We start from the raw sequence: 16,208 nt of genomic DNA, 5'->3' as shown, positions 1-16,208 counted from the left end.
AGGAGGGGGCCATCCACTGAGGAAGGGGCCAGCTCTGCATGAACAGCAGCTGTGGCGCAGGAGGATGGCCACCACATCCCAGAGAGTCCCCAGAAAGCCCTGGCACCACAGCAGGGAGGCAGTGTTCCACTTTGGAGGTTGCTGCTCGCTGGGGAGAGCTCCTCCAGAGAACCCTTTTGCTTGGAAAGAACTGGTGAAATGTTGCAAAAAGTCTTCTGGGGAAATGCCCTAATTTTAAAAGCCTCCACCGAGATTTCACTGTGCTGAGGTGCGTGTGCAGGGGGAGCAGAAATGAGGCCAGCCCAGCCTGAGCCCAGCCCTGGTATTAACACCATACTGTGGGTTTAGCAGGCCAGTCAGGAGAGATTCTTTTCCAGCAGCACAGCCCCATGGTGACTTCTGCAAGGAGCCCGTCTCTCCCCAGTACACTCAGTGTACAGCCCTGAAGGGCACTGGCCACGCCTTTGGCACAAACTCAGCCATCCCCTCAGCCTGTGGTCACATCCTAGAGGTGCTTCATAATGTCCCTCACTAGGGCCTGAAAAGCCTGAATTCCTCCAGGAGGATGTTTGCCTGGGATTCAAGAGACCAGTGTGCAGGTTACTGCCACAGGCTTAGACATGTACTGACATTCAGACCCCTGCCGGCTCTTCTCCCTTCCACAAAGCAGGGCTGAGGAGGCTCCTCCAGCTCCCCAGACACTGCAAGGACTCCTGCTTTAATGACTGAACAGAGTCAAGCAAGTACACGCCAGCCTACTGATTCAGCATGGCGAGAGCCGGGTGACTCACGTTTATTAGGTTAGCTGAAATCAAACCAACCTTCAAAAGGGAAACATGTGCAAGTCCTTTTGGAGAGGAGGCATCAGAAGAAAGGCATTTGCAGAAGGGAAGAAAACAAGATGCTCCTAGGAGGACTGTGCTCATTAAGCTTAACCACAGCACAGAAATCACAGCAAAGTAAAGACAAAGGCTTCCAGCACTGGGGCAGCCTCCCCAGAGAAGGCAGGAACATGGCAGCACAGCTCCCAGCTCAGGCTATTCTCTTTTAACTGAACACAATTCCTCCTGAAACTGGATTAGTGAGGTTGCAAATTGCATTAGCCAACATGGGAGGCTGCTCCTGCAACAGGAGCAGCAGAAAGGGAAATAGCATTAGACTTTGCCTGCCATTATTACTGCCATTATTAACTTGTCACTTTACTGTAGTGTTCCTATAACAATGAATTATTGCCTGCAAACAGGCTGACATGATTGAATTACTGGGAGAGCAGCTCTGTGGGAAGGAAAGACAGCGTTAACCCTTTCCTGAGGAAGGCTCAGCTTCAGCCCCCTCCCCTGTGGTCAGACAAAAGAGCTGAGCCTGTGACTCTCACCACCAAGTGACCTGCATTTCAACGTGTTCAGCAAGTTGCTGTGCAGTCCACAGCCCAGCAGGCAGCCCAGACACTCCCCAGGCTCACAGCAGCTGCTGCTGCAGCAAGACCAGCCGGGTATTTAAGTAGCTGCACACGTCCATGCTGACCATCACCTGTCCAACAGCCCTGCCCAGCACTCAGCCCCAAGCACAGGCACAGGACTGAAGGAAACTGTGCCACTGCAGCCTGGGGAGTGGAGTTTGATGCTCTCAAAATGGTGTCAAAGGGTGCTGTGGCAAAGCAGAACAGGCGCCTCTCCTCAAGCCCTGGATCCCCTTGCTCATCCGCACCCCCACCAGCTCCAGCCCCAAGCCTGATCATCCCCAAGTTCCTACAAGTGGCCCCATGCCCTGCCCCTCCCCAAAAGCAGCACAGTCAGACCGCAGACCCATCTGGGGGAGCAGGTCAAGTCCATCTCTGCATGTGAAGACTGCAGGCAGTGACAAGGACATGTGCTTGGCTAGGGAGCAGCCTGGCAAGGCTATGGAGCAGCTATCAAACCAGCAGGTAACCAAGTGGGGCCTTGGGGAGGAATGAAGGCACGTGTGACCCAGAAAGGCTTTTTGAAGCCCAGAAGCCATACATCTGCCAGCACATACAGGAAAGGCAAGGATGGAAAAAGCTGGGAAGCTCACAGCCTCCCCAGTCCAGCCAAGGCTAAAGCAGAGACCACCAGCTGGGATGTACCACTGGCCTGGAAAAACAAGGCTTTCCCCAAGAAACAGAAACCATGTCAGTGTAAAGAACAGCAAGAAACAAATGTACCCCCCCCCAAAGCAAAATGCCTCACAAACCTAAAACCGGAAACTTTCCTGCAAAAGCCTGAAATGCACATAAAAGTTCTGCACCAGAGAGAAGAGGGGAGGGAGGAATAAAAGATTCGCAGCATGAGTTGTGCCTGCTGTCAGAAAACAATATACAGCTCACTGATCACTTGTAAATTAAAATATGGAGATAGGATCACTGGAAGATAAATTCACTACCAAGCTACACTGCAGATAAAGAAATAAAAAAATAACATACAGAGATATTTAATCAACTCCTCGTCAGAAAGATTTCAAACAAAGGAGTGCTCCGTCAATTAGGAAAAAAAAGTAATTAAATGCACTCGAAGAGCAAGTTGTAACACACACAGCAGCACCACACACCAGCTCCCATGCCATGCTGGAGGCTGGATTTCCTGAGATATTTCTTCCCTCACAAAACAACTTGGCAGTTTTGTGCAGTTGCACGCTCAGAGCACAACTGCACCCTGTAGTGCAGGGCTGACTTTCACACACACTGTGTTTGACTTGGCCATTTTCAGCAGCTCCTGCTGAAAATCTGAGTGCTGGGCAGGCAGAGATGAGCTGCCTAGGCTGGTGTGAAGTGTCATTTTCTTGCCACCCAGAGAGCAAGCTCTCCAGACAGACCTCAGGCAGGATCAGGAGATATTTTGGATACTGGCACACCAGCCCTGCCAGTGTCAGGTGCTGCTCTCCATGCAAAGAGAAGTCCCCTGTGAGAAGGACCCAGCTGAATTCATCCAAGCATTAGCTCACTCCACTCACCTTTAACTGCTCCCTTCCACTGGGCTAGCTTTCTGCAGGTGTACTAAACTGAACTGTGGCACAGCAGCACCTGTGCCAGCACAAGGAATGGACAGGACCATGCAGCCAGCAGCCCACACTGGGGATGAGGATCACCTCCTTCTGGGCAGCAAAGTGCAAGGTCAGCTCCACCTGCAGGAGTTGACTTCCCACCTGAGAGCCACTATTACCACATCCTGGGAATGGTAACATTAAATTGCAGCTGAAGGTACCATTTCTCCAAAACTCAGTGCTCATGGATGATGCTCCTTCCATAACTAGTGAGTACAACTACAGCTGGAAGAACAACCCAGTGAAATGAGCCATCTGTCATTTCTGAAGAAATTGTATTCTTGAACTTCTTAAGGAGTAAGGACATATTTCAGCATGATGGGCTACAGATCCGTCACCATCTGAACTCCCTGCTTCTCTGTTAACTGGGACAAGGAACACTACAGTAATTTTCTTTAGCAGCATCCCAAATGCCTATTTAAGAAAATAAGATGGCCTTAAGAGGAAACTTTTATGTAGACATACATATGTTAAAATAAAAGAACCTGAGCCACAGGTTCAGCATATTTGCAGCCATTTTGCTGTAAGGAAGCAGATCTCAGGCTCAGTGAACCCAGGAATTCAGTCTTTGACCAATGTCAGAACATGCAGCTTCTCATGCCAGGAGATTCCTCAGGATACAGAGCACAGAAAAATGGTGCAGGTACCATGTACAGAGGTGGATTGCCAAAGGTGATGCTTGGGCATATGGGGAGGGACCCTAGGCTGGGCACTGCTCTGACTGGAGGGCTGAGAGGGCAGCAAGAGCAATATTGTGCTGTTGCAGCACTGAGCCTGCTGGCCCCAAGGCCACTCACCTCACGGACAGCTGGGGCTCCATGCAGAGACTGGGGCAGGACAAGAGTGGTCAGCACCTGGCTGCAAAGCTGCTCATCACCTCAAATCTCCCTCTCCCTCAAGGGCTGCCCCTGCTGACTCTGCTTTTGAGATCTTCAAGGGCAGGAGGAGGCACAAAGCTTTAGAGCTGGACACCATCTAAGTACTGCTCACAGCAGAGTGTTTTAGTCCAAGAAAAGCAAACAGAGAATCAACGAGAAGCTAAAGTGTGTGGAGAGAGAGCAGCTGTTCAAGACAACATCAAAGAAGGTGCATGTGCACAGACTGCAAACAGGCTGACACCATAGTTTTATACATCCACACTGCAAACAGGAATGGAAAACTGCTCAGGAGATATCAAAGAGAGAAAGCAGAGAGTACTCTGAAACGGAAGTGAAAAATTTGGATCTACAAAGTAACCATGGAGAGAGCTAATCTGAAGAGAGCAGCATAGCCTGGATATGGCCCAGGTCTCCTGGCACTGTCAGTCTTGTCAGGGGGCTGAAAAGAAAGACTGCCTGCCCTAAGATCAGTGGGCATACAAAGAGCAGGCTGAGTCAGGTTAAGGTCCCACTAGGTGCAAGGATGCATTCCCACACTCCTCACCTGTGTGTAATGCATCCAAGATGCTTCATCCATTCCAAGTTCAACTTCTCAGGTCACGCCCCTGGGTGCATTTTCCAGGCTGGAGTCCCAAGAGAAACCTTGAACATAACTGGCTGCAATCAGCTCAACACACCTGGCTCTTACAGAAAAAGCTCTCACAGAAAAAGCTGCAGAGGAGCCAAGCAGCACCACTCCCAGAAGGAAAACAAATGCAGGGAGAGGTGAATCACATCTCTGACCCCACAAGGCCAGTGTCACCATCCCCAGTACAGCATCAGGAATGCAGCAGCACATCCAGCACTAGCTCCCTCCCTGCTGCTTACACCTGAGAGGACAGGGATGTTTAGAGGAGGGAGTGATGGCTAAACATGGCCTGGGATAAATAACTGTACCAAGAGGTGACAGTGGAGAATCTGTCCCAGAGGAGCTGGCAAGTGCAGCAACAGAGCTCCTCAGGGCAAATGGACAGGAGTAGGAGATTACCTGGGGTACAAGGTAGGAGAATCAACCCTACCTCTGCTATCTGCAGAAGAAAAAGGGCTCCAGCTGGGTCACTAATGCAGGTCCATGCAAGGGGACAGCTCTGGGTGATGCAACACTGAGCCCCTTCATTTCATGTGTTCGGTGTGCTGCAAGGAAGGAGCAGCAGCTCTGAGGAGGAACAACAGCTCTTACCCCACTGGCAGTGAAGGGAAAGGAGCAAAACCTCGAGCACACAGGGAAGAGGAGACTGCTCTGTGCCACAGCCACTGCTGCTGAGAAACAGGCCTCTCTGAGCTCTTCCTGAACTCCTTCAGCACTCAAGCAGGAGTACAACCATTTGCCAGATGGAGCAGGCAGCTGTAAAGCAGGGAAGCAGTGCTGTTCCACAGAGCAAAACCACTCTGGGATCAAGCAAGCAGCAAACTTCAGTTTCCAGACTTCACTTCTGTAAGGAAGTTTGCAGCTCATTAACTCTCCTTGCTTAACTTTATTGCTGGATGCTGCCAGAAGCAAGAAGTGTCAGGTTCAAGCAGAGACTTTGTGGCCTTTGAAAAACACTTGTTTGAACCTCCACTCAAGAGTCTGGTTGGTATTCCACTGGCCACCTGTAGTACAAAAGGCATCTTTCACAACCATGCCTGAGAGGATTCCTTAACCACTGAAATTACTAAAAATTACTAAGATGAGATGGAATAAAGGCATTAACAGAAATATCTGAGTTAAGGAAAGTTTCTCACTATACTCCACAAATGTCTTGCTGGAAAGACATTATTTGAAAATCAGTCCTCCTCTCTCAGCATTAAGTGTGCTATAAAGCAGACTCCTCGTGCCCTCCTCATCTTCCCAGCATCCTAAGCCTGCACAGTCACAACCATCCACTGCCTGGCTGCTCACTGAGCCTTCAGAGAGAAGGAGGAACATGAGACTGATCAGTCTCCCTGTGGCTGCCATGGATGGGCTTGGACAAAGAGGTAAGAGTCCTTCATTCTCCACTCGTTAGGTTTCTCTGGCCATTAGTTAGTTTCTGCTAGCCCAGCACAGCCACTCTCTGGTTTCCTGTGGAGAGCAGAAAAGCAGCACAGGGCTCTGCACCCACCTGAATGCAGGGCTTGAGGGAGAGCACAGCTATGGCTCACCCCGCTGCTAAAGTAAGGTTCAGGAAGAAGCCACCTCCAGCTCCTCCAAGGCCAGCCTGACAAGCCTCCATCCCCCACTCCATGATGGTTTCAACTTGACAGCTCCTAATAAACCAAACTTTAAGAAGCAGCCCCTGGAGAGCCTCTGGAAGATAATTAATGCTCTAATGAAGAGCATGACTGCCTTGTTTGCTCGACGGCTCCCAGGTCAATCAATCTGCTGTAGACTGGCTTGCAAAAAAGCAGTGAGGAGCCCAGCACCCCTGGAGTCTGCTCAGTTATCATCCCCTGCCATCCCTCCTCCCATGTTCATTACTGTCAAAATCCCAGCAGCAACAGGACAGATTTATAGAGGCGATTGCAGCTTCTCCCTGAGCGCCTGATCCAGATTTAGTCACGAAGGAACAGGACAGGGGACAACACAAGGATGGAGGGGTGGGGAGCTGCATGAGCATGAAAGGGGTGAGAAGGTGCTCTGAGAGTGGGGGTGTTGTGTGAAAGCCCTGCTTTCTTACTCTGCTGTTGCCAGACACACTCTCCAGCACTCAGACCCCAGGACTTTGCTGAATCACCCCCCCATGTGTGCTGCAGGGGAATGATAAGTGCAGTAACACACACAGTGACAATGGCAATTTAATACACCAGCACAAATCTGCCCCAAGCCTCCTTGCCAAAATAGAGAGCACTCTGCAGACACCCAAGCCTGCCCAGACTGCAGCACAGCCCCTGTTGTACACTGTCTACTGCCCTTGTCTGAGTCCTGCAGACCACATGGACAGGCACTGCTCCCAGACAGTGCCTGCTGTCTCATCCCTGGACACCTGGCAGGGAGAAGCAAGACCCAAGGAGGAGATGGGAACAGAGCCTGCCTGACAGCCCTTGGGTCTTCCCCTTGACCTGTCTGAAGCTATCTACCACCTTCCTCCCTCAGGCAGGACCCGAGTGCTGTGTCCCCTTTGTGCTGTGCAAGAAAGGGGGCAGGGAACAGTGAGGTCAGCTGGCATCTCAGTGAGCACTGAGAGCTCAGCCTGAATCCAAACGTTTCCAGGGTCACTTGGGTTCAAAAGGAACCCCCTGCTTCCCCTAAAATGTACCTCTGCTTCCCCTAAAACCCAAGGAAACTCTAAGTGCCAGGGAGCCACCACACATGTCCTCTCCAAGGACAGGACACAGCTAATCCTGATGGATCGCTCAAATATCAGCCCACTAAGCCTTCCATACTGGATGCTGTTCTCAGCCTGGAAAGGGGCAAGGCAAAGGGCAAAGCAATGTCTCCAGATGGGAAAATGGTGGTGAACCCTCAGGGGAAAGGGATTATGGCCTTGGGGATGACAGACCCAGGTTTTCAGACCCAGACCAGATACCACAGCAGAAGGAGAGCCCCAAACACAAATTAAATCTCCACTCCTGCACATGGGGACCACTTCTAGTTCACACTGACTACTGTGCATGGTCTCCTGCCAGCTTTGGTTTCAGAAAGCAGCTGGTGTGAACTTATTATTCTTCCCCTTCTGCTGCAAGAAGAGCTCACCAAGAAAGAAACAACAGGTTCTCTGAGAGAACCAGAGCAGTCCCTGGTCTGACTGCCAACATTTCATTCATGGAGAACATCAACCACCCGCTCCAGGAGGCTGCCTGGGACACAGTAACAAAACACAGAGAGGGTGTAGCTATGGTGCTGGGAGCGCTCTGAGGAGCCCCTCTTCTCTTTCATCCCCACTTGTGAGCCATAAAGCCTCAAACAGTATGCAAGGCTCACTGAACTGACAGCTATGATTTATTTTGGAGTCATTTGCTGAGCAGCTGGGAGACAGGGAGAGGTGAAACCATGGAGACTTGGACAACTTGTTCTGTTAAGGCATCACTTGAGTGTTACTGCTGCCAGAGCATGGTTTAACTGAGCTGCCTGCCACCCTGAGCTGTGACACCACAGGCTCTCTTCCTGAAGCTGTCATCAAGGATTTCTCTTTCCCTCTCTGTCTCACACACAGATAGGCATGCATGGGGCTGTGAAGAAGCATGTTACTCCTGGGACCACATCCATTCACCACTGCTTCCTAAGGAAGTAAGCTAAAATGACGAACATCACCAACTCGACCTTGCAAGCAGTAAAACATGTATTACAAGGCAGCATAATCAAGATAAATGGAGAAGATTAAACTGGAGATGAGGGCAACGGAGAGAGAGGGAAGAAAAATGATGGAGGGCTCATGAGGTGGCTCAAGCTCATAGCATCCCCCGAGTTGTCTAAAGACAGGGCTGGGGAAGGTGGAACAGGGATACTGATGGGAAAAACACAAAGTCCAACCAGCAGAGACCCTAGGAAGGAGTCCTTCTGCACAGGAACATAAAAGGAGAACTCACATGCACCAAGGACCTGAGCAAACAGTCTTGAAGGTGTTAAAAGCCTCACTCCAGACACCAACTCCATCCCTAAGGCCAAGACAGCCATACACAATTCAGCTCAGCAACAGCCCACAGCTACCATGGCCACATAAGTTTGCACCTTCCATGCACAATAGGGACACCACCAATATGTCAGTGACAAGGCCTACAGAAGGCCCCTCACTCACTCCAGTACAGGGACAACACCTTGTAGGTTTTTGGACTGCCCCTGCCATGCCAGGCGCCTGTTGCTTATCTATTGCACACTCTGTGTGGGCACCCATGGCTGTGGAGACTTTCAGCCAAAAGGGCTCAATTTCTGGTGAGGATGAAAATCAGGCTCTTTGATCACCATCTGTTTTTGAAGGTGCCTCCAGCATAGTGAGAGATGCACCCAGTTATTGGACCAGAGCAGCAGCACCCACCTATGGTGCATGGGCAGCTTTGGTGGCAACACATCTCTCTCTTTGATCCTGTTTGCCCCATTCTTCTCCTCTCTTTTCCGAGTCTGCCCTGATAAATGGAGGTGGCACAGAGTTAAAACCACCTGTACCTTCGAATTTAGCCCTTGGAAAAACAATTACCAACTTTATATGAGGATGCACAATCCAGGAAAGTTTAAGTAGAATGAAAGTTAGTTTGTTACAAGATAGAAAAGCAGAATTTTGAGTTTTTAGAATGGGAGTTCAGAAGCCAAGATGGAGGGATTTGGGTGTGCCTTGTCCTTCTTCTTTCTTCTTCTTAGCCTCACCTTCTGAGTGATGGTGGCACATTTGGATTGGTTTAGAGTAGAAACACACTGTCTAACATAGATGATAGGTATTGGAAAATTATTGTAAATAATGTATACGTAGTTTTTAGTAGAAAAAGATAAAACTGCCTCTGAAGTGGTCAGTGTGCCTCAACCTGACCTGCCAGACAAACCTCAGCGGGTTGGAGAAAGAATGTATTAGCTAACAGCAAATAAACAACATTGAGAACAAGAATAGAAGAACCCTGACTCCTTTGGCTGCCGGGCTGGGAAAAGAGACTCTCTAACACATTCCAGGGTGATCCTGACCACAGAGACTCTGAGAATACCCCATCCCCTCATCCCCCCTCCACACACCCTCAGCACTCACCTGGCCGCAGGACCCTGATTTCCAGCAGGTTGGAGGTCCTGTCCGCCAGCCTGGTCCAGCTGCTGTTGTAGTTCTTCCTCCACAGCTCGGCCACGCACTGGTACTTGCCGGCCTCGGTGTCGCTGGCCCGGCTGATGCTCAGGCGCACGTTGTTGCTGGACTCGGCCTTCTCGATGGCGGTGCGCGTGCGGAAGGCCGCGGCCCTGTCGCCCCACTGGACGCCGCCGTCGCGCGTGAAGGTGACCAGGTCGTGGAACTCGGTGCTGCCCGCCGGCTGGAAGCGCCACGTCACCGACACCGGCACCCAGGACGGGTAGTGGGGCTTGATGATGCACTGCAGGTCGAAGGACTCGTTGTAGGTGACGCCCGGGGTGCGGGAGATGGCGGTGACGGCAAACCCGGCCTCTGTGGGAAGAGAGGAGAGGGCTTTGAGACACACGTGCCTGAGGGGGCCCTGCTGTCAGCATGCAAAAGCCAGCGTGGTCATCCAGCGGTGTGATCAGCCACGCGAGTTGTGTCAGCTCCTCATTTGCTATGGCCAAGTGAGGTGAAAAGCAGAGGCAAAAACACACAAGTGGTGACGCCCTGAGCAGCAGTGACGGCCTGAGTGAGCATGGGCTGCAGCCATAGCAGGATTGCCCTCAATTTCTGCCCAGAGGAGTGAGATCCCCTGAGACACAGCCTCTGCAGGCTGCCAAACCCTGTATGGAAATGCAGCAGCACAATGGCAAGGGAGAGCACCTTATGGCAGAGTAGCTACTCAGCAGCAGCCCCCTGTGATTCACATCCACCTCTTGGGCAGGGGGTCCAGCTCTGTCCCCCTACCCAGGTCTGCATCTGGCTGCTGCAGCTGGAGGAAGAATGAGGAAAGCAAGATGTAGCAGCCTTCAAAACATGCATTGTAGAGGTGCCAATGGTTACAAAACCCCAGGATGGAGGCAAACTGAAAGAAAAGCTGGTTGCTCCTGTTCTTCACACAGCACAGCTTTTGCTCTCTTCCAGATCACAACTCCAGGACAGCTTTATGCAGTTATTCTCATGTGTCTGCCACTCTGCAAGCTGGTCAATACACTTTGACTTGTTTAGCCCCAGCACTCTGTTTGTTTGGAGGAGTTGAAATTAGCAGTCTATTAGTAATTAAAAAGTAACATTTTCCAGTTAGCCAGTCAGGCGTACATATTCAGGCAGAGTATTTCCACTGCTCATCTGAACCAAGCTGCAGAGAGAAACACGTTCTTCTCTTCCAATCACTTCAGTGTGGCCAGCAGACTCAGCAGGGACCTTGTTTTCTTCTGCCAATGTCCCCAAGAAGTGCTCCCCTCCTCAGAGGCTCCATGGGGCGCTCCAAATGGGCTGACAGTTCCCCCTCTCCCTGCAGCGCTGACTACCCCAGCTCCCAGCAGAGCTGCCACTGCTGGAGGAGACCCCAGACAGTGCACAGTCAAAAAAGGAACATCTTCTGGATCAGCATGGAGCTTCAGCGTGCCACTGGCTCCAAAAGATGAGCCAGGAGCTCCCTGCTGCAGCAGGCAGACCGGGCACAGCATGGAGACCGCCAAATCTGCTCACTTCCAGCAACCCCACGGCGTCACCGTGCCAGAGCTCCAGGACATGTTAATTACTGAGAAAACAGGTCAATCTTCGGGATTAAAGCCTCTCACAGCATGTTCAGTGATTACCCAGGAGGGCAGTGTGAGACCCAGGCTGCCTCCCCTGCAGAGCTGCTGTGTCTCAGCCCCACATAAGTCCTCACCTTCGTATCCCTCAATAAGCCCTCCTGCCCCAGTAAGCAGGCCCAGCACAGAGAAACCCTGAGCCAGAGAAGGCCCTGGAAAGCCAACTTAATTTCACCAAGACCAGGTGACTTCATCAAGTTTACTCTCCAGTTGGCCTGGGCAAGGAAGCTTCATGAAGTCATGCAGAAGCCAGGTGTGTTTCTCAGGTCTTCAACTCCATCAACATCGTCATGGCACTTAAATTAACAAACAAAAGCCCTTCTTCTTTTGGGACTTGGAACAAAAAGCATAAAAGTGGATTGATTTTCTGTAAAACCTCCCTACAAAAATACATCACTCCCTCAACCCCTCCTTCTGTGGCCAGACTGGGACTTAAGTCTGTGCCATGCACTCAAGAGCCTCAGAAGTTCAGGAACATCTGGTCTCTTCTGCCAGCACATCTCTCTCTTCTGGCTGCCGCTTCTGAACCATCCTGTGGTTACATTTGTGGGTTTTAACATCATCAGTTAAAGAGTTTCCTACCCCAGCAGACTGGCAAACAATGAGACCTTAACTTGAAATGTGAGTGTCACTAAATTTACTGCATTTTTTTTAGAACAGCAGTTTCTGAAGCCATAAACCTCTCTTGCTTTTTTCTTAGTACCCTGAATTTGACTTTCTCAGGACATTTCAAAAACATGAAGCTGAACAAAAAAAACCCAACCAGATTCAGCAGCAAAACAATACCCAATAGTTTCTCTACTATATTTTTATGAGGTACTTCAGCTTTGCTAGTTAAAGAGAGCTAGGAATTTCTTAAGCCTAGGCAGAACATGCTCAACAGCCGGTGACTGAGGAGCAGAGGAGGTGAAACAACTTTTCCATCACATCTTCTGGAACTGCTGTGCACTTCTGAGCATCTTAAATTTTAACAAGAGTAGAAGTGACACATTTTAAAATTTCAGTGCTCAATCTCAAGACTTTTACAAGTGGCAGAGTAAAGGGAAGGGCTGACACTCGGGACTTGTAGCAGGACAAATGCTGCTGACCTCATGAGGAAGACACCATTGAAATTAGATGAGAATCTTGCTTTAGTTCTTTACAAAAGAACATCCCTACCTGCTTTTGGAAGCTATACAGAAAAGATTTCTAACTCCAGACAAAACAGCCTCTGAAAGGAGGTCAAGAGTAAAGGAGATAGAGGAAAGGAGGAAAAAAGCAAGATTTTCATCAGAATACAATATGACTTTGAAGTCTGGTCTCACACACATCTTGTCAAAGCAAATACTTCAGAGTACCAGTAAGAGCCACACAATCCCCACCCTCCTGCCAAAATTCCCATCTCAACCTTTCAATAGAGCTCCCTGACTGTCCTAGCCTTGGCATTCTGAAAATCAGTGGCCTCATAGAAGCAGTCATCCCTTCTTCAGCCTTCTGCAGATCCCTTTTGGAACCAGCCCAAAAGGACCAAAGTAACTCACAATCCACGCACAATGTCAAACTCCCTACCTGCCCTCTCCTAAACTGATGTGGCTTCACTGTTAGAACAGAGGAATCCCTTGGCAGAGCAGAGTACCAGCTGCAGTGATCCCAGGTCCTGGTTTACTTTGGTCAGGGACAACACTGTGGTTCTGGGCCAGCAGCTCAGTGCCTCCCTGCAGAGACAGCGAGGACCATTCCTGACTCATGCTTTCTGTCAGAGATGCTCATCATTTCTGCTTTGTGTGCCAACAGATGCCCAGCATTCTGCACTCCTGATCAGGTGTGGGCAGAAGTAAGGTTTACCCAGGGCAGGCAAGGAGGCTTCGATGTCCATGGGCTGCCATTGGAGCACCACCACTGCACTGACCAAAACCCAGCTCCAGTACTGGCAGGACACACCATGGCACTGGCAGCTGCCCTCCTCTGAAGGACACTGGAAGCCCTATTCCTCTCCTCAGCCATACCCTGCCCTGCTCCTGCCACAGCCACCCCTCAGACTTTGCCCCCACACACAAGGGCGCATGCAGGCGTTTTGCACCAACCTATGAGGAGCTGCGGGCAGGCTGCTGGTGCCTCCATTTTGCTGGCAAGCACAGGCAGGAGCGCTGAGAACAGCCTCAGTGATCTGCAGGTGACCTCCTGGGGGACGGCCAGGCACGTGGGGGACCGTGGCCCCAGGGCCCCCCACGCCTCAAGTACTCACCCAGAGCAGTGATGGACACCGGGGTGCTCGTGTGCCGCTCCCCAACCATCTGCCACTCCCCATCCAGCGTCCGCGTCCACTCAGCCACCCGGCACTCATAGTGGCCCTCGTCCGCCTTGACGCTGTTGAAGATCTCCAGGGTGAAGGAGCCGGGGCGCACCTGCTCCACCTGGATGCCCCCGTAGCTGCTGCGCTCCGCGTAGGCGGGCCCGGGGTGCAGGGTGCCCTCCCGGTCCAGACGCACGATTTCGCTGCGCCGGTTCAGCTTGTCCACCAGCTGCCACGCGACCGACAGGCGGCTCTGGGGCCCCAAGCCCGAGCGCACGTTGCAGCCAAAGCGCAGGCTCTCTCCCTCCAAGACATTGGTGGCGTTGTTGATTATCTCCAAGGAGATGCTGGTCTCTAAGGAGAGAAACGCACACACACAGGGGAGATGACACACACTCGCCACTGCTCGAGCTGCTGGCCAGAGACGCTTTCCACCAGGTGCAGGAGACTGCCCACGCGTTTGGGTCCAGGCACGTCTTAACCTCACGCGTGACCACATCCAAAAACAGCTGGTGGGCAGCGAGCTGCTCCTGGTGACTTGCACACTCAAGGCAGGTGTAGGCCAAAGCTGGGAGAAATCTCTGCCTGCGGCTCAGGAGACATTGTCGTGTCTTCTGGTCACAGGTCCGGGATGGGATCTCGGCAAAGCTTGAGGGAATTTCTGTTGCTACAATATGCACTGCGTGCCAACTGGCTCTGCCAAAAAAAAAATGCTTCCAGCACCCCGTGGCTTTTTCAATTCACGTCACCATGATCACCATCTTGCCACATCCATTCCTACCAACAACTTTTGGGAGACGCTCTCCCAAACTCCCACTTTGGGTAGCTATCACTGTTTGGTAATGTTCAAATAAAAACAACTGGTATCTTGAGCTTCCCAGAGGTGTAAGGCTTTGTGGCTGGCTTTTCAGAGATACTGAGTGCTGGTTACTCCTGCTGCCTTCCATCACAGTTATGGACACTTAGCACCCTTAAAAAAACCATCACATTTGTTCCTACAGCTGGTGATTTATCAAAGGCAAGAATCAAATCTGTCTGAAAGGTGGCTGGGTCTAGAAACAATACGTTTTAGAAATTTGTCCACTGCAAGATTTCTAGCTAGACTGATTTTCATAGCCAAACAAATGAGACCAAATATTGGCAAGACAGAAAAGAAATAGAATTTCTTTTGGAGAAATGAGGAGGGGAAAAAAAAGCTAGAGGAAAGGGCTGTATTTCCCTACAAATCTCGCAGATAGAGGCCAATAAAGCACAAAATCCTCTTGCAGCAACCCTCTGCTCGCTCCAAGCCCACTGCCACTCCAGTGGTAGCCTGGGCAACCCATGCAAGGTTCACCATGCCATGGCCACCAGAGTTTCAGAGAGCAAAACAAGGAATGAGTCAGTGGAATCTCTCCTCTCAACCTGTTATTTAGCATGTTTCTCTCACAAATATAAAACACATTCAAGGCAAGCCTCCAGCTGTTTTCACCAGAGCTGGCGGACCACACAGTGACCAGGACAGAGCTCTGTGCTGAAGAGCACTGCAGCTCAAGGAGCACACCTGGTTTCTTCCAGTACAGCTGTCTTGCAAGACAGCTGAATCACCATCACATAACAGCCTGCAGGAATCTAGCAGTTCCTAGGCCAAGCTGGTCTCCCCACTCTGCCTGCTGAGTACTTTACAGAGCACCCAGCTCCCTGCAGAGCAAGGCCAGGAGCGAGATGTAAGGAGCAAGTCACAGGCTGTCACTTGTACCTTCAGCTCAGGAATGGAACAGCCAGCTTGGTGTCATTACAAAGTGGGGGCATGACTCCCCACCTGTGAACCTGACACACACCTCTCCTTTTCATCCCCTTCCCAACAAAAGAAATACATCTTGCCAGCAGGGATTCCAAGCCTGCACAGCACATGAACTCTTATCCTCCCTCTCCTGTACTGCTGTGGTCCGGGCACATCACATCTTTCCCAGCTCCCTGCCCAGTACAGCAATGCCCTCAGGAGGGGATGGGCACGCCCCTACTTACTGAGTGGCATGACAGTGATGGGGATGTTCTTTGGCCTCTTGCTCTCCTTGTCGATGAAGTCTCCGGTCACGGTCTTCTCCCGCTCGGTCACGCGGCAGTTGTACTTGCCACTGTCCTCCAGGCGCAGCCGGTAGATCTTCAGCACGAAAACATTGTCGCTTTCCTTGGCCACCTTGAGCTGGCCCAGGGCCTCGCGCTGGGCAAACTCGTTGTTGAGCACCGGCACGGCGTTGGGGCCCAGGCTGGCGATGAGGGAGCTGTTGAAGGCCCAGGAGATGGAGAAGTAGCGGTCGGGGACGTTCTGCGCCTCCAGGATGCAGCGGAACTCCACCGGCTCGCCCACGATGTACATCCGCTTCTCCGTCTCCAGCCGCACGCTGAACTCCTTGTCTGGGGAGAGAGACTCGTGTCAGGATGGCAAAGCACACCACGACAGCCAGCACACCTCATGTCAGGTGCTCACAACTTGCTACTCCCTGCATAGCCAAGAGCACTCAGACAAGCACATCCAGAGGTAAAAAGGTTAGAGACTTGTTTTTGCTGTGGGAGACCAGATGGGCTGTGCTCACACTGAGCCACCTTCTTGCCCATCAAGCAAAGAGCAAGCAAAGGCTTCCTCAGTCACATCCCTGTCCTCCAGGCAGCAGCT

General features: G+C 51.3%; 1 protein-coding gene across 1 annotated transcript in view; it reads right to left on the bottom strand.

The window, feature by feature from the left end:
- The window catches only part of IGSF3 (immunoglobulin superfamily member 3), a 92,456-nt gene that overhangs the window by 15,016 nt on the left and 61,232 nt on the right, over positions 1–16,208 (bottom strand). The window contains exons 4-6 of the mRNA XM_058824549.1: positions 15,560–15,949; positions 13,505–13,906; positions 9,605–10,009 (exon numbers count right to left, since the gene is read on the bottom strand). Coding sequence (XP_058680532.1) covers positions 9,605–10,009; positions 13,505–13,906; positions 15,560–15,949 — 1,197 coding nt within the window. The remainder of the gene's footprint in view (positions 1–9,604; positions 10,010–13,504; positions 13,907–15,559; positions 15,950–16,208) is intronic.

This window comes from Ammospiza caudacuta, chromosome 2 (assembly GCF_027887145.1).
Source record: "Ammospiza caudacuta isolate bAmmCau1 chromosome 2, bAmmCau1.pri, whole genome shotgun sequence".
Classification (NCBI taxonomy): domain Eukaryota; kingdom Metazoa; phylum Chordata; class Aves; order Passeriformes; family Passerellidae; genus Ammospiza; species Ammospiza caudacuta.
Note: the sequence above shows the minus strand (reverse complement) of the source record. Positions and strands in the feature narration are given on the sequence as shown.